Below are 26,420 nucleotides of genomic sequence, written 5' to 3' on the forward strand. Positions count from 1 at the left end.
ATGTTTGCACAGATAGATATTTTTACCTTGATCTCCATAAATTATTAACATAAAATATGTGAATTTTAATCCCAAAATATAAAAAATTGAACAGAAACTGATCTTGTAATAGCTTGAGCTCCATTTAAATGTTCTTTCAGTGTTTATATATATATATCACCATTTTGCACAAGTTATTTCATCAGAGTTGCTGAGGGAAAGGATCATGGTGGTTTGTGTATCGGCCCAATACAGAGGTATATCACCCACTAAATTTCTTCCTTCACTGAAATACTCTCAAACAGGATGAAAGAACAGGCTCAGATCCTGAACCTGTGAAAAAGGGTTTCTATCTTTGGCAAATGAGATTATGATTTGTAACCTTCTAAAAATGACATGATGTTGGATATGTGGCTTTCCTTCTGACACCATAGCTCTATTTTTAATCTTAACAGTTCAGATTAATGAAATGTGGCGCTTAAGGATTTACATAATACCAGGTATTATTGATTATAAAATAGTCTGCAGTATATAGCTTTTTTTATATGCAGTATAGATGTTTCATCTCTTTGCAGTAGAATGAATTCAAACGAAAAAGTTTATTTCCCAATAGAAACACAGGCGTTTGCAAACCAGTGTTTCTACTGCAGCTCAGAGGATTCACTTGAGTTTGTTCAGCAGAGTAAACTTTGACCAGGATAGAAGAGGCCACTGTTTTACCTTACTTTCTCTTGTTACTCTGCTATTACACAGTCTTAAAGCATTTTCTGCCCTCTGGTGGCATGTAGTAGTATTACATCTCATGTTGGCCTAGTTTTTTTCAGCTGGCCAAAGAAAATCCCACTAATACAAATATTTAGTGAGATGCATTCTTTTCATGAATGCACTATTCCAGCACTATTATACCTATATTCAATTATCATTCACAAGTTGAGAAATCCAAGTGCGATACTGACATGGAGAAGATCCAAAAAGTTTGAATTCTAACTGGAAATGTCAGCCATTCTTAGCAAGTCTGATTTAGGAATCCAACATGGCCTCCTGGTAGCCAGAACATTGGTGCCTTTGCATTAATAAAACATTAAGAATTGCAACTATGAAAACTTTACCTCCTTGAGAAATCAAATACAACAAATGTGGCAAGTTTAATTGAATCTTTACTAAAAACAAAGAAATTCTTTAATTTGTCTTCTGAATATGTTATGTTTATGTTTCATGTCACTTTAATCGTTTGATGAATTTCAGGGAGGCTGACAGCCTTCCTTTGTCTAAAACACAACAGCACTGATTAAGGCACAACTCGCTGACAGAGGATACTCTTGAAATACACAGCATTGAAAAAAGAGCACTTAAAAGGGAAAAATGACATGTTCATTTGCATAACTTTGAATAGTTACATCACGTGTCTCTATATGACCCTTCTGCACTGATTTAAAAAATTTTTGAATGTAGTCTTATTCATAAATAGACAGCCACAGAGCATTGCAGTTTATACAAGGAGTTTTTACCTATATAACTTCTTTCAGCATGTCGGCAGCCCCTTCGATGGCTTGGGCCACTACTGACAGGTGGTAGTGCACTTTTTTCCAGTCGCTGGCCAAATGTGATGAATTAGCTTGAGCAAAGGAATCTGCTATTCCTGGGAAGGTTGGCTTGCCAGAACTGCTTGAAGCCCAGATTACATGCCTGTAGAATATTGAAACAATGAGTGCAAAATCCCAAAGAAGTGTGACGTTAATAAAACTTTGCATCTCCTGAAAACAATGCTTGATGAAAAATGAGAAGTAAAAAGGTATCAGTACCACCCTTCTGAACCACCTTTATTACCTATCATTATGCAGCATTTATGAAACATACTTGTTAGAGAAACAGATGTTTAATTTGCATCACCCAAATGCTAGTTCAATGCAAGGCACCATGCAAATGAAACATATTTGCCTTACCTGAATCCATATTCATTTGGGAAGGCCAGAGGATTCAAGAAGGCTCTGTCCATCAACATGAGCTGATCATTAATCTTTCTGATCTTTAGCGGGCTGAAAAGAAAGAGAGAGATGGAGAGTGATGCAGACTAAAATGGTTTTGGCATCATACTGACATCTGCATCTGCATGTGAGCATGGCCCTACGTTTCATTTGCCAGGTCTGAGCTCTGAATGACTTTGTCCAGCTGTTCTGCTTCTTTGCGGAAGTTGGCCACAGCTTGACTAAGAGGTCCTGAAATGAAGCACAAGTTACTTCAGTGATTTGCAAAAGTGCTTCTGGCTTTATTATGACCTGAATGCCTTTTTTAGGATGTGATCCATATTTCCTACGCAGCACAAAATGAATGATCTGGTATTGATGCCATTATGAACATTTTACAGATGAGAAGAAAACTAAATATTCCTGCAGGTTATTTCCCTGTTTACTGTATTACTTACTTACCCATTGAGATATTTTTAGCTTCAAGGTCTTTTTGGTATAAGGTCACTGCGGTGTTCAGGTAATCCTCCAGACTCTCAGCGTAGTCCTTGCAGTTAAAAGGCAACAACAGACTGTCAGCCAATCGGATGAGGATGTTTCCTGCAGTCCTGCCAACAGCTTGGTGAGCAACAAATCCTACAAGAGGAGCAAGTTTGGGATTTGAAAAAAAAGGAAATGTAATAGCTTATCTCATTTATTGAACCTGACAGTAGAATTAATGGAATGAACATCTTCACCATCATAAAAAAGGTATAACACAATAATTTTGAATTAAAGTGAAAGACATTGCAAGACTCACCAGGATCAATAAACCTCGATGCATAGTCGAAAGTGTCGTATGCTGTGTGATAGGCAGGATAAATCCGAGCGTTTGTTTTACTCTGTACAAGGAAGAACAAATGCTGAAATATGCAGGTGACAGACAAATATAAGGCTGTAATATTTTATAAATATTACATTTTACTGGAATCAAAAACTCATCCCTGCCATTTACCATTTCAGGTTTATTATTGCTGTCATTATGTTTTCTCTTTGTGTTCTTACTTTCCAAATAGTGTTGCGTGTTCAAGGATTTTGTTTTTTGTACAAACGGCAAAGAGTTCTTCCATCCCAAAGATCAGGAGCTTTTCACCAAAGGTAAATCATCCAAATACCAGTTAAAGATGTCAGCAATTATCAGCGAATTGTATTGCTACAGTTCCAATTGAGATTTTTCTATTGATTATTGTGATAAGTATAAGTAGTTTTCAATATGCCATTGTTTACATAATGTAATTAAAAACAGTAAAATACTTTTTTACTCCTTTCAATATGTTTTGTCTTATGACAGACACATTTCCATTTTTTAAATCAGAAAGCAATCAGTTGCACATATGTTACTTGTGAACATACTTTTTTTCATTACGTGTTGTTTTCACATTTTTGTTTTAAATTGGTAATTTATTGAAATTCGGATTCTTCTTGCAGTTTTGTTCTAGCATTTCTCCATCTGTCTACTGCCCCTCTGCAGAGGCATTTCTCACTGAAAAACTGAAAAACTCAATAAATAAATAAATAAATCCCCATTACCCTTGAAATAATATATAAAGAAAATGTTTTTTCTGACCCTGTCATATGTGTAAGACATATCTATGGAAGTAATTCCCAGGTAATGGACAAAGGCAGCATAATCACTCCCTGCTCCATTCAAATATCCCACCCTGTGGAAAGAAGAAGCACAAATCAGCTTACATTTAATACATGTATGCCTAAATGTTATTTCTTTGTTATTTTGGACAGTAACTTCTGACTTTGTCTCTTCCATTTGCAAGCAGACTTTTGTGAGACCGATTGTGTTTTTACCCCACTGGAACCTATGGAGGGTTTAGGAAAAAAAGTGGATACATTTATATGTTTTAATATAATTCAAATCTGTACCTTGGGATGATTCCATGGGTCGGACTGGTTCTGTTAGTGTAACGAATCCAGTTGTCATACACAGATGTGGAATCAAATCCAGGAGCACTGACCTAAAGACAAGATATACTTCAACATCAAACATTCTTAAATATGAGTGCAAATTAGTTTGATCCAAATCTGAGTACTTTTAATAAACACCTGAAAAGATGGTTTGAAAAGTTTACCTGTTTTGCAGCTCTGAAGATGACACTTTGCATTGATGGCATTGCTGAAGCTCTTAGTGTGGCATTTGCTGCAGAAACAAATGTACGTGAATGAACAAGACTGGTACTTCACTGAAACTCCAATTCACAGCAAGAATCCTATAAGAACTAAAAAAAGACAAAACATGGTACACGTTTAAATTTATCTATTCAAACAGAACAACTACCGGTAAGTTAAATTCTGCCAGTCCCCCAAAAGAGTAAATTTTTTAAATCCTTCAGGCGTTGGTGCACTAGAATGTTGTATGTGAGTGTATAATGATAAAAGACTATATGCAAGCACTTATGCCACTAATTTTGTTGTGCAATAATATTTTCAAACAGTTCAATCTAAAAAGTACAACTACTTACCAAAAACAGAAATGTCCACATTTATGTAACCAACAGTACGCTCACTGAGTTTGGTGAAGTATTCCTGCACAAAAAAATAGATAAGATTTCTTTTTATGTCACTGAGCATATATGCAATTAGTAATGTAAAATTATATTCCTTTCTTTAAAATATACCACAAGAGAAAAAGTAATGACTTATTTGTCTCATTTAAGTACTTTTTGTTACTCCATTGAGAAAGTCAAATCAAAATCAAACTTTATTTGTATAGCACATTTCAGCAGCAAGGCATTTCAAAGTGCTTTACATCAAATCAAACACAAAAACACAATGCAACATAGAATCAACAAAAGTCAAGACCATATCCATTTCTGAATCAATTTATTTTTTCTTGCTTTACTTATTTTTGAGACAGACTTTACCTCTGTGTACTCAGCAGACCCAATAAGACCAAACTCTTCAGCTCCCCAACTGCCAAAGATAATGGACCTCCTTGGTCTCCATTTTCCTGTCACAAAGAGGCTCAGAAATTATAGTTATCAATCAAAATCATTAGACGGCCATTTCTCTTCTCTGCTAAATATTTCTTCTCACCCTGTTTGACCATTCTGCCCAGCACTCTGGTAATTTCCAACATGACCGCCGTTCCGCTGCTTGGGTCGATGGCACCATGAACCCAGCTGTCCCGGTGATTCCCATAGATCACATACCTGTCTGTGGACATATTTGTAAAATGGTTACAAAGAAAATATGCAATGAAAACATCAGACAGAAGTCTGATTTGTGTTAAGTTGCTAGTCTCACCTGGCTCAACACTTCCTCTGATAACTCCCATCACATTGGAGGAGTTTACAATCTTTCCTTCATTGTAGATGTCCAGTTTTACATCACTGTACCATAGATACAGATTAATGTTAACAGTTTACTCATCTTAAAATAGCTACTTCCAGCAGGATTGTGCCTCGACACAAAGCTCAAATCATTAATGGGTTTCTTGAGAGAAAATTGAGGTTTCACGGCACTTTATGCTTGATTGGTAGATTGGGAGAATTTTTTCATTGAGTTTAAGTGTATGTGGTGTTCACATTCAGTCCAATTATCCAAGAGACACTTTAGTTGCAAGTGAAACCAGTGATAAACTCTTTTTTCCACTCCAATCATTTCCCAAAAGCTTTATCTGTTTTTTCTGCTTCATACTTTGGTTGTAATCTCCTTATCTTAATGCGGTTACTTAGTAAGTAAGCGTCACATTATTAAACTGCAATAATACTCATTATTATGTGTTATGCACAAGATAAATTAATTTATAATTTATTAGAACAAAACATAATTATAATATTTTTTGTTTTTGTAGTGAGTTGCTAATCATTTCAGTATCTTTGGAAATGCTGACAACCTGTTGTTGAAGGGAGATGTGGGTTTAAACCCTGGACCACCTAAGTTGTAGATACAGTTGAATCCTCCCTGCCAGTCATTTGGAGCTGCCTTTCCTGCCAATGCACTGAAAAAACCAAAATAAAAAAAATTATGATGTTATTATGACTCTATTTGGGCCCTAACTATTCCACAAGCGAATTTCCACAGACCAAATTAGTGTGCTTGCATCCTCAAATCCAATTGGTTGTGTTGGAATGGGAGGGATCCCAGCAATATCTTCATGTGGGATTCTGTAGGTGTCCACTGGAGATTAAAAAATAAAATAAAAAATAATTATTGAGAGCGCATATGAGAGTTAAAAATTTTTATGTTGTGGTAGAGCGTTTGTTGGACTCTATGGCAAAACCAAATCTTAATTTTAATGAAGCCACTTAAAATAAATAAATAATAAATAGTTTTACCTTTGGCAGCCAAATACGGTGTGAGTAAATCTCCAAAGTCTCTGCTATAGGAACCTCTTTCCACACCAGTGGGTGGCAGATACCAGGAGTGTGGGTATGTCTCATTGGTGTCTGACATGAGACCATCATTCATGTCCAGAGGGTCTGTGTACACCAGCAACCCAACAACACCGTAGGCTGCTGCATTGATAGCCTGCATCAAACACACCACAACATCTGGTGAGCAACTGAATTTTGTTCAAATTATCTGCATACTTTTATGCAGAGAAGTCACTGTTTGGCAAAAAGTAATTATACCCCTAGAATATTTACCAACTTTTGTCACATAACAACAAACTTCAACATAATTTATTGGGTGGGCTTAATTAGAGAAACAATGACGAATGGTAACTTTGGAGGAGCTGCAAAGATTCAAAGTTCTAAATGGAAAATCCTTCCATGGGACAACATTAACTAGTCACGCAATCAATAAATCTGCCCTCTATTGAAGAATGACAACAAGAGGACCTTTTTTGAAAGAAAACAATAGGAAGTCCAATTTTAACTCTGCAGTATTTAGAAAAAGGTGCTCTAGCCAGGTAAGACTGAAACTAAACTTTGATCTGCAAGAAATGTTACATTTGGAGAACAACTAACACTGCACATCATTCTGAACACTAAAAAAATAAGTTCTGACATGTTTTTATGTTACCCTACATTATGTATTACAGATTGTCAGATATTTTTTGATAACTAGTAATGCACCAAAAACAATGGAAACAAGAACATATTCTACGGTGAAACATGGCAGTGGCAGTATCATGCCGTGGGGATACTTTTTTCATCATGCTTCATGGAAAGTTCAGTCTACTGCATAGATAAACTGAGGATTAAGTCAGTTTCTTCAGCACCTTTCCATGTGTTTTGTTAATGGACTGATGAGGGAATCTAAAAGGGGGATGAAACTTGCCAAGCAAATTTCTACTAACTTTTATAGGGACATCATTGCTCCGTAATGTGAAGAAAAAAACACAAAAAAACAATGAATGAATTCCACTAACAAGTAAAACTGACCTTTTGTCCTCTTCCCTCTCCACCATATCTGGTGATTGCGATGGTTCCTCTTAGGTCAATGGTCTCGTTTAGAAGTTTAAAGTCACTTGGTTTTCCCTGATTGGCGAAAACCAGTTGCCCCTAAAGCAATAAAAAATAAATCAGCCAAATGTTCCGATCAGTCATACAAGTTGGACCTAGATAGTTTTGCGGAAATGCTCTAAGTACTGCGAGACATTACAGATAATCTCTTGGCTCATTCTCCTTATCTTTATAACGAATTGTAACTAGAAATTTAAAAGATCTTTTTGGCCTTGAAGATGCTTATCTGCTGCAAAATATACGTCTGTGGTTCCAATAAAACAACAATTGTAACAGTATGACGGGCAAACTGTAAATAATTAAGCAACATCAGCCTTTTTTTTCTCTTTGCTTTCTTCACAGTTTACTGTTGTGGTTAGTTCATGTCCACAATAATTATGTATTTTGATTTTATCCATCTTGGTACATAACCAACTATGTCCATTTGCATATTTTTGTCTGGGAATATGTAAATTACGCATTTTATAATTAGACAATCACATCAGTGAATGTGCTTTAGAGAATCTTCTGTCTAAATAGTCCAAAACACAAAGGCATGAAAAACCCCCCATACCATTACTAAATTGAGGGGGGGGAAGAACTTTTAAGCATTAATCTTAATGTCTGCGACAGACTGGCGACCTGTCCAGGGTGTACCCCGCCTCTCGCCCGGGACACAGCTGATAGGCACCAGCAACCCTCCCGACCCCATTTAGGGAAGAAGGGTGTAAAGAAAATGGATGGATGGATGGATGGATAATCTTAATGTAATATTTTTTTATTGAAAGGACAATCTAAATAACCAGCAGTTGTCAGTGATCTTATGATTCAGTGACAGATGCCGCTTTTATCCAAAGTCCTTATCTAGTTTATGATACGAACGATGGTAAAAGAAGTTAAAGGATAAACTTGAAACCTTATAAACTAACAAAAATGAATCAGATGTCGAGTAATTAAAAAAAATCCCTCTTGTATTTTTTCAACATTTACCTGATAACTGCAGTATGTTGAGCATATAAAGACATGCTCTGTTCTGAAAATAATCTTAAAAAGATATACCGATATGAAGTCAGAAAATGTTAGACATCTTCATGTTTATGAGAGGTCAGATTTTAATCTGTGTCCAGTCAAAGTTATAAACATCATGTAAGTTTTACTATTTTGGTAAGTTACTTTTGCAGTGATTATTTTACTACAAATGTGAATATGAGCCTACTTATTGAATTTTTGTATGGTCATTATGTCCGGAGTAGTCTTAATCAGCATTGCTTACTTGGAACTGTTTCTTTTTTACTTGCAGGGATAATTCTTAATTTTTTGGTGATGAAAATAATAAATAAATACTTTTAATTTGTAGTAAATATTACACATTGCATTAATCTTCAGGTCTTTTTACCTTTGCGTGTCCTGCCGGAGAGTATGCAGCAAACGGCTGAACCACCTGAGGATCATTCTGATCAGCAGTGTAGTTCACTTCCCTTTCTCTCACAGTAAATAGCACAGAATCCAAGGAGTTTACTGAAATAAACACATTACAATCATCTGTATTGTGAAACACATTGCAAAGTAGCAAATAAAACCTAAATCACAAGTCAGACAAGAGAAATTTTCACAGAGGATGGACACTGTGTCACTGTTTCACTCACCAACAGTGACTTTGTTGGGGGTTTTGGGATTGGGAAATGAAAGGTAAACCTCATATTCCTGTCTCCAGGCTTCATCCAGACCAGTTTCTGGATCTTGCCATTTTTTTAGCACATACTCCACCGTCTCTTCATCGCCAGGTGATGTGGCCATATGAGGCACTTTTGTCAATTCCCTGCACAGAAACATGTGGATAAGGAAAGTCTGAGTTGATCAAATTTGTCTTAAAAAGCTAAGCACATGTGATAATATCTTGACTGACCCCCAAACGTATCCAACATTTTTTTCCAGTTTGGACTGCAGTGTTTCTTTCAGTTAATGTATATTGTTTACTGTGTAATGCTTTTTGTCATGGCATATAAGAGAAATTACACCAAAACGTAATTCACAGAATAAAATAATCAAATTACCTAAGGTTCTCCTGAAGTTGAAATGTCTCCACCTCAGACAAGAACTGCTGGATGAGGGCCTCGTCCACATCCTTCGCCACATCATTCACCCAGGATGGTGCAGAGTTCTTTTGGATACCAAAGTGACCGATTAGAATACCAATAGTCAGTACAACAGCCCCACACAGAGTCCCAATCAGTGCCTCCTTTAACATCTTCCACAGTTTAAGTCGTCTTTGGATCTACTGGAAAAGTTCCCAAAGTGATGTTTTTGTGGCTCTGAGCCCAGCTGATAAATCCAGTTTTGTCACCCGTTATTTCTCAGTACAACAGGCATGTTGCTGCTGGTCCCACCTTTCATAAGGCACAGTCATTGTAAAGTTTACTCATTAATGTTTGCCAATTGGATGGACTTTATCCCTTCTCTTGTGATTGGATGATTGCACGGGAGGGCAACATCCTTTTCATCGTGTTCCAATTGACCTTTTTTTGTAATCATTTGATTCCTATTCTATTTGATCTATTCCTATTACATCAGTTTCCTGCAAAAATCATCTCTTGATAACATTCAAAAAGGAAAGGCCAAAAATAAATGTTGCTAAAATTTTCAAAAAATTAAAGAATGAAATGAATTTCTTCTCTTTAAGATGAGTAAACATTTGATTGGATAAAACCGCTAAATACACCAGTGAATTTATAATGAAACTTGCTTATTTTCATCCAATAAAATGAAAAACAGAAAATGTTTTTAACTTGATTCAAATAGATAAACCCAATCAATCCTAGACTGATGTGCTTTTGATATTCTGGTTCAGTCAGTTCATTCTGATAACCCGGCAAGAGAAACATTGAACAAAGAAAAAAACAAATACAGATAACTGCTCAACGTTTTTCAAGTTTTTTTTCTTCTGAAATTCTTCTGAACTTCATTTAACTTTTGTTTACATAACAAGAGTTATATTTCTTGCTATTTACTCATAATAGACATTATAGGGGAAAATTAGCCCAGTCCCAAAACAGCTGGCCTTAAAACGTTTGCAAAACATTCTGCAAGACAAATGGACATCAATGTACAAGAAGAGCTCCACATCCAAAAATCGCCATCAGCACCTAAACCAGAATAATTTTGAGAATAAAAAAAACATTATTTTAACCAGTACCTATAGTACAGTTTACCTTTTAGCACCAGAGAGAATGTCAAACATCCATCTTTCTGGTAAACCCCTGGAATAATGTCCGGCCATCAATTCACATCTATTGAATTGATATCTATAGATAGATTTATATAGATATCTATCTTCCATAGAAAGACTTTTCCATACATCTATTGATAAGTGCCTAAACTTCATGTTTAAGAGAGATTTCTTTTAATATATACATTCTTTTTTGGCAGGTACTTTTTCAATTGATATGTTTATTAATTTTGTAGTTAATAATTTATTTTCATATGATTTAATTGCTTACATTTTATATTATTAACTTGTGTTATCTGGGAAAAGGAGCATACACATTATTTAATATTATTTCATAAAAGCTGTCCATATCTCAAACTTTAAAGCATTGAAGAAAATCACACTATTTAACCTTCAGGTTGGTGACCATGTTCAGTTGCTCTGAAGGACTTACAGTAGTTTCCAGTTGCTCTGTAAAAAAATCAACTTGAGTCCACCCACTCTATTGAAATTGCGATCATAATTCAGTTCATATGAGCTATATTATTTGTATGACTCAACTTTTAGCATAACTTAGGCTTTGGAATTACACATGATTTCAGTCACTTAGAGTTAAATGCAGGCAGGAAAAAAAAAGCAAAAATAACTTGATGTTTTTGAGAAAAATCACTGAAAAAATAGTTCATAAAGCGTGGTGAAGAGAATTCGATAAACATGTGGAACTTTACTGCTGCCAAAGCCGGACCGCTAAAGTGTGACACACGGCGGAAGTAAACAAAAAAAAAAACATTCTCGTTAACGGATCACATGAAAACATGGTGCATCTTTAATTAAACAACAATGTCTTCAGTTGAGTGTTTGAGGCAGTTCGTTAACGAGCGATTGACGGCCGCGGCTCAGGAGATCTTCAGCGTGTTTGAAAAAACTATTTCCGACTACGAAGAAGAGATCAACCGTCAGCGCAGGCTGCTCACCATCGCCTGGAAACCTGAAGTTAAGTTGCACAAAACAGGTTTGTATTGAAATGCAATAGCGCATGGTTACGGCAAATCAAAAATTGTAACGTATAAATTACGATTAATTCGCAGAGATTTCATTTAGGGGTTTCTAGTCGGTATGTAGTACTGCTTTGCCATTTAGTCTTCAGTTATGGTCCTTATGTAAAATTTGAGAATGTGTAATCTACTAACACGTTAGAAATCTTCGTAAAACAAAGATTGATCAACAAGCCTTGAGGAAGCAAAGATGCTGGTGGCAGAAAACTACATTTTATTATATTACACCAAAGAAGAGGAACCATTCTTTGAGGAAGAAATGTGGTCAGGGAAAAATATCCTAAATGATAATGTTTGACAAAGATTGGTAGAATCAAATTTCAAACTTGGTGGAAAATGAATCTACTGAATAAAAATGAATAGAATAGAAATAAATATCGTGATATATCAGAAGTTTCGAGATATTCAGCAAATACATGCTAAGCTAAAGACTCTGAAATATATTAGTGTGTGACAGTTTTTGGTGATTTTTTTATTTGTATTTTTTTACATAAAGCCAGATAAAATTTAAAAACTGAGGAGCTGTCAGTCCAAACTAACCAGCTATTTTTCAAAGAAGAATCAGGAGAAATCTCATTTCCAGACTTCTAGCTAAAAGATGGCTCAAAGTATTGATTCAGGGAGAATTAACAAAAACCTGCCAGACTAAAACATGAAAAGAAAATGTTTTCTGTAAATAAGCTTAGTTGAAGTCACAAAGCAATAGGCTGCATTAGATTTTATTTAAGGGCATCAGCATAAAAATGTATGCTGTATAATTTAGATTTCTATTTTTCAACTTTTTGATAGCTCTGTGTTTTTTTAATTATTTAAAATATGTGCTATGTTTTGTGATTTTTTTGAAAGATTAATAGATCATCAAATTAGTGTTTTGGGGATAAGCATATCCTTAGTTTTTTTTTTCTTTTTTTTTTTTTTTATATCATCTGTTTTGTATTCATTTTCTATCCAGAGCTCCCACAGGATTTCATTAATGTGGACGACATTCCAACGGCCCTGCAGCTCAAGACAGGACAGAACAGGAAGTCTATTTCGGAAAAAGAAGACAGAGAGCAGATTCCAGAGAGCAATGAAGAAATCCTCACCAGTCCTGAGGAAGGAGAAGTTGAGCTGAAAGAGGAAGTTGAAACTCTTTTTCCAAGTATTACCTGTGATGAGGGTTACAATGTTGTCTTGTCAAATCCTGTGGATGAGGAGTCCACAGACACAGTATCTGTTAAAGGTGTAACAGAATGCAATACTGATGATCAGCTTGTCTCTAGATATTCTCAAGATGTGAACAAAGGCCAGAATGAAGGAAATCATAGCGGTTCTGTAATAACAAGACGCATGGAGACAAGATTGCAGAGGAGACATCACAGAATCAGTGAACATAGTCCCATCACGTTCAAGACTCCTATTTACACTCACAAGGGGAAAATATGCGAGTTTGTGTGTGAATACTGTGGCAAAGCGTTTCCGTATAGATCCAGGCTGATGCGGCACCAGATCATCCACACGGGCGTGAAGCCTTATTGTTGTCACACCTGTGGTAAACGATTCAACCAGACATCGATCCTGAAGGTCCACCAGCGGATTCACACGGGCGAGAGGCCGTTCTCCTGTGACATCTGCGGGAAGCGCTTCAACCAGAAGTCCATACTGAACGTTCATAAGAAAATCCACTCAATCGAAAGGCCGTATTCCTGCGATTTCTGCGGCCGAAGGTTCAAGCAGAAATCAAAACTGGAATCTCATGTCATATGGCACTCAGGTAAGATTCCTTGTCCTAAAGTTTAAATGGAGACTGTAAAATCACGTGGGATTCTTGTTTTAAATTTTTCATATTTTAAACACTTAAAAATAGTTATGGGTCATACCCAAGATTTTTGTCTTATAAAATGCTTCTTCAGAAACATGAACTTGAGCAACTTGGATCGACTGCTCCTTTTTTTTTTTTAAAGTCATTCATAAAATTATTGTCTCTATCAGTAGACTGTAATAGATTAATTTCCATTGATTTTGACTCTAGCTAATTGATAAATTATGGTGTGATGCAACAGTTTTGGCTTCAATTTGAACCAAGAGTTAAGCTCAAGGATTCAGAAATGAACATCAATCAAAGAAACTTCATTTGCAGAGCACTTTTTGTAGAAATGCGTGTAGGACAGTTATTTGTATGGACTAAAAGCAAACATGCATAAAAATCACAGCAATTATACAACAATTAGAAGAGAATTCTAAGAAATAAAATTACCACAGTTATCAAACTATTATAGAGGACAATGAGCTGAAGAACTAAGACTTAAGAATACTTTAAAACTTTAAACAGAGTGCAAAGAAGTACATGAATGAAAATATGCTTGGTACACTTAAAATAATAGTATAGATACAGTATAGTCAAATCTATAAAGTTTGTTACCATTTTTAAATCCAAATTATATTTTAATAACCGTCATTGTTTTTGCTCTTTCTTTCAGATATACCACAGCCGGTTTTCTTTAAGGAGGAAAACTTTCTCTCCGACCAGCAGCTTTTTAACCATGACCGTCATTCTGCGTTGGAGTTGGGGTTTCCAAAAGTCAAAGAGGAGCAGGAAGACTTTTGCTTGGCCCACAAGGAGCAGCTTGTGTTGAAGCAGGAGACAGACACTTTCATGATCACTGTTCCTCATGATGAAGGTCACGATCACGGTGTGGCCCAAACACTCAATAGGGACTCAGCAGAGGAAGAGTCTGTCGAGATCATATCAGATGATAAAGGTGGGAAACAACTGGAGAAGACTCATCCAAGAATCTGTAACGTCTACAGTCCTATCCTGTTCAAAACTTCATGCAACTCTTTTGTTGATAGAAAGTGTGAATATAAATGCAATACGTGTGGGAAAGTGTTTCAGTTTAAGTCCAGACTGATAAGACATTACCGAATCCACACGGGCGTGAGGCCTTACTGCTGTCACATCTGCGGCAAGAGGTTCAACCAGAAATCCATCCTGCAGGTCCATCAGCGGATCCACACGGGCGAGAGGCCTTTTTCTTGTGACATCTGCGGGAAACGCTTCAACCAGAAATCCATACTGAACGTTCACAAGAGGATCCACACGGGCGAGAGGCCGTATTCCTGCCAAGTGTGCGGCAAGAGGTTCAACCAAAAGTCCATACTGGACGGCCACGTCAGGACGCACACTGGCGAGAGGCCGTATTCCTGCAAGACATGCGGCAAAAGCTTCAAAAGTCAATCCAGTCTGCTGGTTCACATGAAGATGCATGCGGACAAGAAGACCTACTCCTGTGAAATGTGGGAGAGACTTCAGTCTTAAACACACACAGGTCAGCACGTACAGCTTTAGCAAACCTCGTGGGAGCATTTTGATATTAAGTAAATGTAAAAAAAACAACAACACGCATATAGAAATCTTCCATGTTGGTAGTAGAGCAGATGTTCGTTGTGTGCTTGCATGCTGAGGGCCTTAGCTGCTTTCTCTCTGATTTTTATTTATATTTTTGCTTGATAATTTGTGTAGGCCTGAATCTTAAATTCTTAAATATTGCAAAAAATATTATGCTACCGCATTAGCATTGCTTGCAGTTTGAAGTCTGCTGCAAAGAAAGAATTTCTACTTCTGCGAAGTAGATACATAATTGCTACGCTGATGATATAAAATACTGATTCTTAGTTCTAACTTAACTAGCGTGTTGTATGCTTAAGACAGAAATAGACTGAGATGTGGCTGCCATGGTTATAATTATCATAGGTAAGTGCGCTTATTGTCTTGCTACTTGTGTGTGCATTTTATTGTGTGTAAGCTATATTTATACAGCATATATACATATTATTCTTGTATGAAATAAGTATATTAAGGGAGGACTTGGTACAACTTAACATGTCTGATTTGGGGCTGGTGTCTAACCTTAAACCCTTTTTGGAACTAATTGAACAGTAGTGAAACATTCTTATCTCTCGTTTTGGGTAAGGAGATCAACTGAAACAGGCTGTTTGACTCACTCAGACCAAAATTTCCAAAACAATTTTAGATCTTACATAGAGCTTGAACATAAATGTTAAACTTTAGCTGTAAAGTTGAACAAATTCCATGTAGTTCTTTTAAGTTAGTCACACAGAAATAGCATTTTCTTAATATTACACCTAAACACATTGTTGGTATTTCCATGGGGCCTAATTGAAAGAGGTGGTCACACTAACTGATAATTGGGCCACAGACTATTTAGTTAAAAAAATAATTATTTCTGAATGTCATATTCTTTCCCTCTCCACTTTGTAAATGTACTCCAGGTAATGATTAGACTTTCCTAAAATTTTCTGTGACATTTTTCCATTGCAGCAGAAGCTAAGTATTTTCCTTTTTTTTTTTTTGAAGTTTTGCACATCTCTACCAGAAGTAGAATTAATTACTGTTTAAGATAATCAGCTGTGATTCATAACTATGTATTAGAATGCATCAAAGATTTTTGAAAGTTCTACTAACAAAACAGAAATAACACCACTGAAAATTTTATTTTTGAGAGCCAGATAGTGTAAATATCTTTCAAGATTTCCCTGCTTGTATGAATGGATGTTTTTCTTGATCTATATGTTATAATTCATTTGAAACTTTTTTTTCAGCATCTTGTTTCAAATCCTTTTTTTATTTAAAAGGCACAAAATACACAAACTCACATTATGTCTTGTTTGTGATAAGATTTTGTAGTAAAACATACATAAAATCATGACAATATGATGTTTTTGAGGACCTTTTATATTGTTTTATAAGCAGAACACTTTTGTTTGTGACATTCTGTTCATGAGGGAAAGTGGAATTACTAATGTGGAATTCCTGAGTTAATGCAGCTTACATGAATAGTATGTCATGCAGCTTTGTATGTCTCCTATAAAGGTGTATGGACCTTGTGTCAAACAGAGTTCAAGACTCATGTGTTTTTAGTGTTTGTTGAACTAATGAAGGAGGTGGGACTTCTGTAATGTGCCAAAATAAAGAGAATGCAGGAGGTTTGAGGAACAAGGAAGGTGAAATATTTATAGTTCAAAGGTTTCAAAGTCAAATAAAGCAAACTTACTGTGGTTATCTGTGTCTGGAAAAATTAAGATTATAATTTTGTGTCTGTTCAAATTTCTATTCATATAATGTGGAACAGACAGACTTCCACATTTGTCTCTTCAAATGTGGAAGTCTTGAGTTATTTAAAAAAATACATGTACTCTTAGTATTTGTTTGCACCAACAAATGTTTAGTTTAAGTATTTTGTTTGCAGCTTTTGGTGAAGTTGTGCATTTGAGTGTTATTTGTGATGTATTTCTCATTCAGATTATTTCTAAAATGATAGCTTACTATCATTGGATGTTACTACAAACCAAATGGACTAAAGTGTTGAGAGTATACCCTGGCTAGTGCCTGAATAAAACTTGAGGTTGATTAGATAATTTTTCTTTTCTTTTATATCATGTACCTTATAACTTGTAATTATTGAATATACTAATTTACTCTCATCCCTGTATTATTTCACCCAATGCCCAGCAACAATTGACTAAAAATTGTTGCTACTGCAGTTTTACACTTGTAAATTTGTTGTACAGCACTTTTGGTGTATCTCATATTGTTTTTAAGGTGCTTTATGAATAAATTGACATTACTGCACATTACTTTGAATGCATCTTGTGGACAATGACAGATATTGGTGGCACTACCCTGCTTTGAGACTGCAGTTTTTCAGCTACAGGAATCTGGCAGGAATCTAAATACAGAGCCATCTGAGAAGAAACCCTGTTGACCCTGACCTAGTTAGATTTTCTAGACTGATCAAATTCAGGCTTACAGCATCTTACTGTGTTTCTACAACATAGTCAGACTCCCGGGAGCTGAATAAAACATTAGGCATATACTGTAGCTCACTGTTCAATAGAGATGCTGTTAGGATCCTGAAACATTTAGAGCTTAGCCTTGCTCGGAAACAGTTCTATTTCAAATAATTTAATTTAAAGATAACATAGGTTGGGTTTTAAACAAACATGAATTAAACAAATGCATGTCAAATTTATCTGCATTTTTGTCAGTGTTGGCATCATTGGCTCAGAAAGTGTATATCATCCTCAAAAACCTTTTTTTTTTTAATGTAAAAACACACATTAGATCCAAGTTCTAGTTTGCCAAATAACTTGACACAATGATAATAATGTTTTCTATATAAACCTCTACTGTGACCTCATGGTTCCCTGATTTAACATATGACATATAGGCAAATTCTTCCAACCACTGGCTACTAAAATATTTTTTCACCACACAGTGAGCAGGGAGGAAAGGGAAGCGGAAAAATCCAACACTTATTGTGAAAGAACCACAGCAAAAACCTACAGCTTGGAGTAGCCGGGTCTCCACCCTAATCATTAGACACAATTTACTTTCCAACTTATTGTTTGGGGTGATGCCAAAACATGCCTTTCCCATTCTACCAAAAACTGAAATACAGAGGTTGAATTGAAGCAAAAAGAAAAACTATTTCCCAGCAGCGCAATTAGTCCTTTTATGTGATAGTGAACATCACTCTGACTGCCTTCTCATTAACTGAATAGAATTGATTTTCTAGGGAACTTAATTTAGACATTGAGAGATGAGTTCAATAGCTGCTTCTTCAGAGAGGGTGTACAAAAATAAAAATATTTACTGCATAGTGTAGGAAGATATTGACTCAGTGTAATTAAAGTTTGAAAAAAGGAATGAAATAAGACTTTTATTATTAAGTGTGCTACATTACTGGTACAAAACATTCCCAGGAATGCAGTTATTGATTTTACATAAAAGGACCCGATTAGTCAGCTAAAAAATAAATATATTACCGAAGAGCTACTTGTGTCATTAAAATTGTTATTCAATTAATCAGTTAGGGCTGAGAGACACTTCAACGATTACATAGATATCAACTAAGCTGTCTTTTTAAAATAAAATAATTATTTTCGAAGTAAAATTACAGTTAAAAAACAAACTTCTTCGGGGTGTACAAGAAAAATGCAGGCAACCATTGTATTATGACTTCCATTCCTTAACGGCAGGTGGCGCTCCGAGCTCAAACATGTTTTTTTTCTGTATCACCTAAAGTCCAACGCGGAAGTAAAGTTCCGACAAGTAGACTTCAACCAAGTTGGACCAACCGTTCGGGTTGCTGATTATTTTTCTTATGTGAAGTGCATTTATGTCCGTTTTGACCATGTATCCAGTTCAAAGTATGCGCAAGTTTGTCTGCGATCGCCTGACTGCTGCAGCTCAGGAGATCCTGGGAGCGTTTGAGAAGAGAGTAGAAGATTATGAAGCAGAGCTCTCTCGGCAGCGCAGGATGTTGGACATGGCGTTTTCCCCAGAGATAAAGTTGCAGAGGGCAGGTTAGTCACCGGTTTCTTAACTAACGCGAGGAACTACACTGTAAGGAATTTAGTGGATATTAACGTGATAAGTACTCGGTCTGTTTTCTTCTTAAGTTAATTTTTTGTGTGTTAGTTAACACCGGTTGCTCGTTAGACCCGTTTGACAGGTCTGACACGTCATGTGGATTGGTAACAGTTTTAGAGAAAATTCTAGCTAATTATACATATATTTAGTGTGGTGCCTCCTGATAAAGTAAAGAAATTTCGACATTAACATTAAATGACGCAATAACTAATTGCATATTAAATGCGGAAGTCAAGTGATGGGTGATGAATCCTCCTGCAATTATAGAGTAATGTTGCAGAGAATTTCCTGCGCACTTTATATCCCCAAACTCAGTTTATTAATGAAACTGGAATGTTAATATTTTGTAGATATATCGAACAAATAGTCAATATTTATTTTTATTGTATTATTTTATCAATGACAATTACATTTACCTTAAGGAATTTGTCGTTCGATGCGAACAATATTTAACGAAATGTTAGAGTCGAAAGAGGCCTAAATCAGCATGGATTAGTGGTATTTGCATAGATTTTTTTAATGGTATTTTATTTTTTAAAATTACTTTCGTATATATACTGCCTTTCATCAATACTCATATCCCTTGAAAGGACTTAGTACAAAGTAATAACTGTGAAATAAAAGCAATGTGGTTCTCAATTGTATTTTGAATTTTTTAGTTTGTGAAAATTCCATCAACATTTGTAGAATCGAGAAAGCAATATTTTTAATTGTTCAGCGTGGCCTTAATAGACTTTTGTCCCTCTTCCTGCACTGTATATGATGATTTCCCAGAAACATCTGGGTTTAAAATGTTAATAAAAATCTGAAAAGTGCAACATGCATATGGATTCACCTCCTCTAAGTTGATACTTTGTACAACCACCTTTTATTTATTTATTTTTTTTAACCACAGTTAGAGATGCATATAGTTTTGGATACTTCTCTTGTATCATTTTTGTCCACTGTTCTTTTCTAAATAGCTTTAACTCAGATTAGATGGAAAACATCTGGAAAAAGCAAGTCCATTAGATTTTAGTTGGGACTTTGACTAAGCCATTCAAACCCACTAATAGTTATAAACATCTCTGGTTATATGTAGAATTCTTTTGTTTCCAGGATGGGGAACGTTTAACCTAATCTAAAGTTTAGCTTCTTAGAAGTACTTTCAGTATGAGACAATATTTTAGCCAGTTTCCATGTACCTGCTACTGACACGAGTCCTACAGCAAGATCTTAAAGTAAAAAGTTGATCTTTTCTCATTTCACATGGACAATTAATCTTTTTAGACATATAGCGTAACTTTTTCTATGTAAATTGAGCTTTTAAACAATACAATTATTAAAATAAATGCTCCCACGGTAGAAAGTACTATTTGATAAGTGATATTTTTCAACATGTTTTCTTGTTTTTTTAGATTTCTGTGTATTTATTTTTCTTTATACATGGCAACACATCATACTTTGTAATTTTTATAGGTTAATTTTCAGTAAGGGAAAACAACTTTGGGATTTAGACAGCAGTAAGTCAGTATTACAATAAACAATAATAATTAATTATGCGATTCAACCATGACATTCTTTTTCCTTCACTGATTTCCAGTTGGTAAAATATAAACATCATAAAGGCACTGTTAGGACAGATAAGGTCATAGCCTCTTTAAAAAAACTGTATATTTATAGAAAAAAGTAGATGCTTTAATTTTAGAGCTGGAAACATCATGAAGTCATTAGAATATTAATTTTACAAAGTGCTAGCTTGGTGTCCTATAGTTTTGGATAGCTAGGAGTACTACTAAGCATTAACAGCTTAGTTAAAACCTTTTACAATTTTGTAAAAGGTTTTAAATTGACAACTGATTTTTATTCTTTGCTTGAAGGGAATTACTGTTGTTGTAATTAGTCTTCAGTATTTTACTGTATATTTTTCAAAGTATTAAACATTCATAGTCTTTCTTAATTTTTATGTGTGATTTTTTTTTTTCAAATCTTTTTAGAGATGAAGGCTCTCCTACATCAGCAGCAGCACAGCAATAATTACGACGTGTCCAGATTTTTACCAGATACTGTGCAGATTAAAGATGAGCATGAGGAAATAAGCATCAGCCAAGAAAGACCACAGCCTTTGCAGCATCCACACCGGCCGCAGCCTTTGCAGCATCAAGAACGGCAGCAGCCTTTGCAGCATCAAGAACAGCCGCAACCTTTGCAGCATCAAGAGCGGCAGCAGCCTTTGCAGCATCCACACCGGCCGCAGCCTTTGCAGCATCAAGAACGGCAGCAGCCTTTGCAGCATCAAGAACAGCCGCAACCTTTGCAGCGTCAAGAGCGGCAGCAGCCTTTGCAGCATCAAGAGCGGCAGCCGCCTTTGCAGCATCAAGAACGGCAGCAACCTTTGCAGCATCAAGACCGGCTGCAGCCTTTGCAGCAACAAGACCGGCCACAGCCTTTGCAGCATCAAGACCGGCCGCAGCCTTTGCTGCATCGAGAACGGCCGCAGCCTTTGCAGCATCGAGACCGGTCACAGCCTTTGCAGAATCGAGAATGGCCGCAGCCTTTGCAGCATCGAGAACGGCCACAGTCTTTGCAGCATCAAGAACGGCCGCAGCCTTTGCAGCAACAAGAACGGCCGCAGCCTTTGCAGCAACAAGAACGGCCGCAGCCTTTGCAGTATCAAGAACGGCCGCAGCCTTTGCAACTGCAAGAACGTCCACAGCCTTTGCAGCAACAAGAACGTCCGCAGCCTTTGCAGCAACAAGAATGTCCGCAGCCTTTGCAGCAACAAGAATGGCCGCAGCCTTTGCAGCAACAAGAACGGCCGCAGCTTTTGCAACTGCTAGAACGTCCACAGCCTTTGCAGCAACAAGAATGGCCGCAACCTTTGCAGCAACAAGAACGTCCGCAGCCTTTGCAGCAACAAGAACGTCCGCAGCCTTTGCAGCAACAAGAACGTCCGCAGCCTTTGCAGCAACAAGAACGGCCGCAGCCTTTGCAGCAACAAGAACGTCCGCAGCCTTTGCAACTGCAAGAACGTCTGCAGCCTTTGCAGCAACAAGAACAGCTGCAGCCTTTGCAGCAACAAGAACGTCCACAGCTTTCACAACTGCAAGAAGTCCAGGTCTCCACACTGACTCCAGCTTCTTGTCCGAATACCATCAGCGGTCAGTCACAGCCATTAGGTCCTGAAAAAGAGAGTGGAACAAATTCAAATTTTGTGTCTAAGAGCTTAAACAGAGCCGTAGAGTCTGGATGGAAGGAGGGGACACCGTCAGTGAGTGAGCAACATCTTTCTCAAACTTCAAGTGGAGCCGAAATCCAACATGACAATAGAGGGGCATCACCAACCGAACCTGCAGTGCCAACTTCAGCTGAGAGGAGCCTCGTATTAGCTACAAATTCGGAGGAAGCATTTGATGATGCATTTTTAGATGCAAATTATGAAGACATCTTGAATGAAATTGATGACAACACCTTTGCACTCTCCAGTATGAGTCCTGAACAATCATTAAATATGAGCTTTGATGATTTAAATGAAACATCAACCAGCATTACAGAACAGACACAGTTGGGGAAAGATCATGTTGAAAGCTCAGTGTTGATAGGCAGCACTGGCCTAACGCAAAACTGTAATACTGAGTTCACAGCACTAGCTTCAAGCAATAGGGCCACACCTACAAGTATGTGTACAGGTTACAATAACATCTCAACAGCTGGAAGAAACTGTGAACTAGAAGCAAGTAAGATTCAAGATAAAAATACAATTTTAACTAGAAGTGTTGCGCCAACTCAACCTGAGGTGAATCAAGGTTGGAGGCCAGAACCTTCCATCCTGATTGTGCTAACACCAGTTGATGAATATCAAAATGAGACAAGAACCACAACTGCGATGGCAGAAGATCAAGGCAAGGGAGTCTTTACTACTAGCAACCTAGATAAGAGCACAACATTAACCAAATCTGCTGAGCTGACACCAAGCGAGAAAATTCGAGAAGGAGGAGTAACAGCAATGGAAAATATTGATCAAACATCACAGAATGAAAACCGTGATATGAGTGCACCGTCAGCCAAAAGTACAGATCAAACTTCAAGCCAGGATGATATCAAAGAGTCTGTGACATCGACTGATGGAACTGAATACACCTCAAAGAAAAATCATAAACAAGAGAGGACGCCTTTGCATGGAAGTACACATCCGCCATCAAAAACAAAGTCAAAAGATGGGAGAACACCGACTTCAACAAGATCGCTCAAGAAACCCAGACAAGAAAGCGCAAGATCAACTACAGGGAAAACTCTCAGTAAAAAGACTGCCACCAGTCAATGCACAGATTATAATATAAACCCTCAAGAGGAGGAAGAAACTTCAAACCTAATTTCAAATTCTGCACAAAATGATGAACATGGCGGCAACAAAGCATCTTCTACTGGAGATATTGAGTTGACACAGAGTGACCACGGTCAGAAAACAGAAATAGTCCCAAGTAAAACATCAAGTGATAGGAAAAAGGCATCCCCACATTCTAAGTCCAAAGATAAGTCAAGAAATCAAAACAACGAGGTAACTAATGTTGGAAAATCTCTCAATGAAGATGCACAAAGCACGGAAACAACATCGACCAAGAGGCTAAGAGATGGTCAGGGTTCTGAGTCGCCACAAAAAAGGATGCATAGAGACGAAGATTCCACATCAACTAGAATCAAAGAAGTCAAAAAGTATGACACACGCAGCAAAGAAAGCACAACATCAAATCAAGATCCCGACCCACCTCTGTCCAATAGTGATGACAGCGAATCAAGTGAAGGAGAGGAGAAGGTGGAAAACCCCTACAAGTGCGACAGATGTGGCAAAGTAATGTCCAACTTCAAGAACTACAAATTCCACATGAAGACTCACACAGTCGCAAAGACCTACAAGTGTGACACTTGTGGGAAAATGTTTAGAGAGAGCTGGGACCTGAACAAGCATTTGGTCATCCACTCTGCAGAGAAGCCTTACAAATGTGACGTCTGCGGAAACGGTTTCAACCGCCGCTACAACCTGGACCTGCACCTCCGGGTACACACGGGGGAAAAGCCGTACATTTGCAACACATGCGAAAAGACATTCAGCTCGTGCGTCAATATGAAGAAGCACATGAGGATTCACACGGGGGAAAAGCCCTACACCTGCAAAGAGTGTGGCAAAGAGTTTGCGGACTCTTCCGCCTTCAAAAACCACCTGCGGGTGCACACAGGGGAGAAGCCCTTCAAGTGTTCCTACTGCAAGAAGAAGTTTGCCACCAGGACGACTTTGAAGAGACATATCAGGACACACACGGGCGAGAAGCCATACAAGTGCACGGTTTGTGGTCGAAACTTTGGCCACAGAACTGACCTGAAGGGCCACATGAGGATGCACACAGGCGAGAAGCCTTATAAATGTACTACTTGTGGCGAGGACTTCTCCACCTGGTCAAAACTTAATAAACACAAGCGGATCCACTCGGGTGAAGCACAAGACTCCACTGAATAACATGTTAAATTTATTGTAAGGTATCTAAATAGCAAGTGAGGAAACTTGAGACAAGTCACTAGTTGTCAAGCGGCTAGCTTAGCTTAGTTTTGAATTAAATTTATTCAACAGTTCAGGTATAACATAAGTTTTGTGCACACTCTTGAAAAAAACTGTCTAAACCTTGTTTCCATCTTCTTCCTTTTTTTTCCTTTCCTTAATTTTTTCTTTTCTTGTTCCTTTATTGTTTGTTTTTCATGTCCTTCCTACTTCCTCCCTTAATTCCTTTATTCTGTCTGTCCTTCATTTTATCCTTAATTTATTTGCTTCCTTCATGGTTTGAACTTTCCTTTCATGTATTTTTACTTTCTTTTGTGTGCCTCTTGTTTTCTCCCTTCCTTTCCTCCTATCTTCCTCTCTTGTTCTATGCCTTATTTTCTGCCTTTCTTACTATTTCTTGTTTCCAGGTTCCATATTTAAATATTTAAAGCCTGCTGTCTGCCTGTCGAAAAAATCTGCTGTTTGTTCATAATGAACTTTTAGAATTTAAAATTTTTAAATTAACATATGATATTGAGAATTCTGAGAATTTAAGTTTAGAAATGTTTACATTTTTACATGGAAAATGTTTAGAAATTATGTAAAAATTGCAAACATCATCAGCTATGGTTTTTCTGAAAAATGTCAGAATTCTTTGCCACTGAAAACGCTTTTAGTTGAAAATGACAGCAAAATGGAAGAAAAAAAGTTTGTAATGGGTTGTTATCTCAAGTGCTGGTGTAATAATGGCTGTATATTTTTAAAAAGATGTTTCCTTTAATTTTTGACAGTTTGCTAAGGACTTAAGAACTATTTTGCCAAGGCATGGACCATTGTAATATTCTGACAGTAAAATAACATATAAGGATTAAAGATCCTGAGGTACTAGGTATTTCTTAAGACATAAATTCAAATTCAAATGTACTTTATTGATCACAAAGGGAAATTAAATGTTGTTGTAGCTCATTAGTTCAGACTCACTTGATGGTATAAGGACCTATATGTGAAAGGTTCAAATAAAAATCCACATCATCATTTTGCATTTAAGCAACATTTATTCCTTTTGCTGCTTAAATATTTTATCATATTGAGGTACAGTAATTATCACATTTTAAATCATAATTTCCGACTGCTCCCTCCAGAGATTATTATCGTTTTTTGCTATTCTACTCTTTTTATGGTAGAGCAACTAGATGTTAATTAGTCAGGTTATCTACTCTGGTACCTAGCATAAAGTCTGTTGCTTGACTGATTATCACCTTATTAATAGTGCAAGTTTCCACACTGTTTCTCATGAAATATGGCTGTTTCTTGAGAAATAGCCAAGTCATATTTCTCATGACTTGGCTGTTTGGATATATTTACAAACAACCATAGTTGTCTTTCATGTAAGCGATGGGAAGTTAGCATCAGCCCTCAGCCCGCTGACACATTCATGAAGTTGCAGAGTTGCATTATTCCATGCTCCATACAGCCTCTGGCACACTCTTTGATATAACAAAACATGTTAACGATGTTTTTTTTTTCTTTTTTTAAATATCTTAATTCTTTAAACATCGGTATACTTTGATTGAAGCGACCAAGCCCATGCCTTAGGCTGACTATGCCTGGCTTTCCTTGGCACTCCTGGTGAGAACATAACATCAGTGTTTTTTTTTTTGTTTTTGTTTTTTTTTTTTAAAAAAAACATTCATAACGGTTCAGGGTTTTATTCCGTCCCTGCTAACATTGTGCACTTTGTTGTTAATATTCAACCAGGAATGTGAGGATGTCTTTGTTTTGTTGTTGACCCAAAGGATTTTAATTTTGTGTGCTGCCTTTACTTGATT

The 26,420-nt window shown here is 36.8% G+C and overlaps 2 protein-coding genes across 2 annotated transcripts; one reads left to right on the forward strand and one right to left on the reverse strand.

Moving 5' to 3' along the window:
• Positions 1 to 1,118: 1,118 nt before the first annotated feature.
• On the reverse strand, positions 1,119 to 9,780 carry naaladl1 (N-acetylated alpha-linked acidic dipeptidase like 1). Its single transcript, XM_044111097.1, has 19 exons — positions 9,442 to 9,780; positions 9,034 to 9,206; positions 8,784 to 8,905; positions 7,328 to 7,447; positions 6,275 to 6,467; positions 6,023 to 6,116; positions 5,833 to 5,937; positions 5,241 to 5,326; positions 5,031 to 5,150; positions 4,859 to 4,944; positions 4,457 to 4,520; positions 4,067 to 4,134; positions 3,861 to 3,952; positions 3,550 to 3,643; positions 2,743 to 2,824; positions 2,406 to 2,579; positions 2,108 to 2,195; positions 1,923 to 2,015; positions 1,119 to 1,665 (listed from the first exon to the last, which is right to left on the reverse strand). The coding sequence occupies exons 1-19, from the start codon at positions 9,633 to 9,635 to the stop codon at positions 1,488 to 1,490; spliced, it is 2,226 nt and encodes a 741-aa protein (XP_043967032.1). The 5' UTR covers positions 9,636 to 9,780; the 3' UTR covers positions 1,119 to 1,487.
• A 1,565-nt stretch (positions 9,781 to 11,345) lies between these two features.
• LOC122827906 lies at positions 11,346 to 24,573 on the forward strand. The gene is made up of 5 exons (XM_044111004.1): positions 11,346 to 11,604; positions 12,600 to 13,400; positions 14,107 to 14,938; positions 18,822 to 19,015; positions 21,059 to 24,573. Exons 1-5 carry the CDS (start codon positions 11,433 to 11,435, stop codon positions 24,571 to 24,573), a joined length of 5,514 nt encoding a protein of 1,837 aa, XP_043966939.1. The 5' UTR covers positions 11,346 to 11,432.
• Positions 24,574 to 26,420: the final 1,847 nt, after the last annotated feature.

The sequence above is a fragment of the Gambusia affinis genome, linkage group LG03 (genome assembly GCF_019740435.1).
Source record: "Gambusia affinis linkage group LG03, SWU_Gaff_1.0, whole genome shotgun sequence".
Taxonomy (NCBI): Eukaryota; Metazoa; Chordata; class Actinopteri; order Cyprinodontiformes; family Poeciliidae; genus Gambusia; species Gambusia affinis.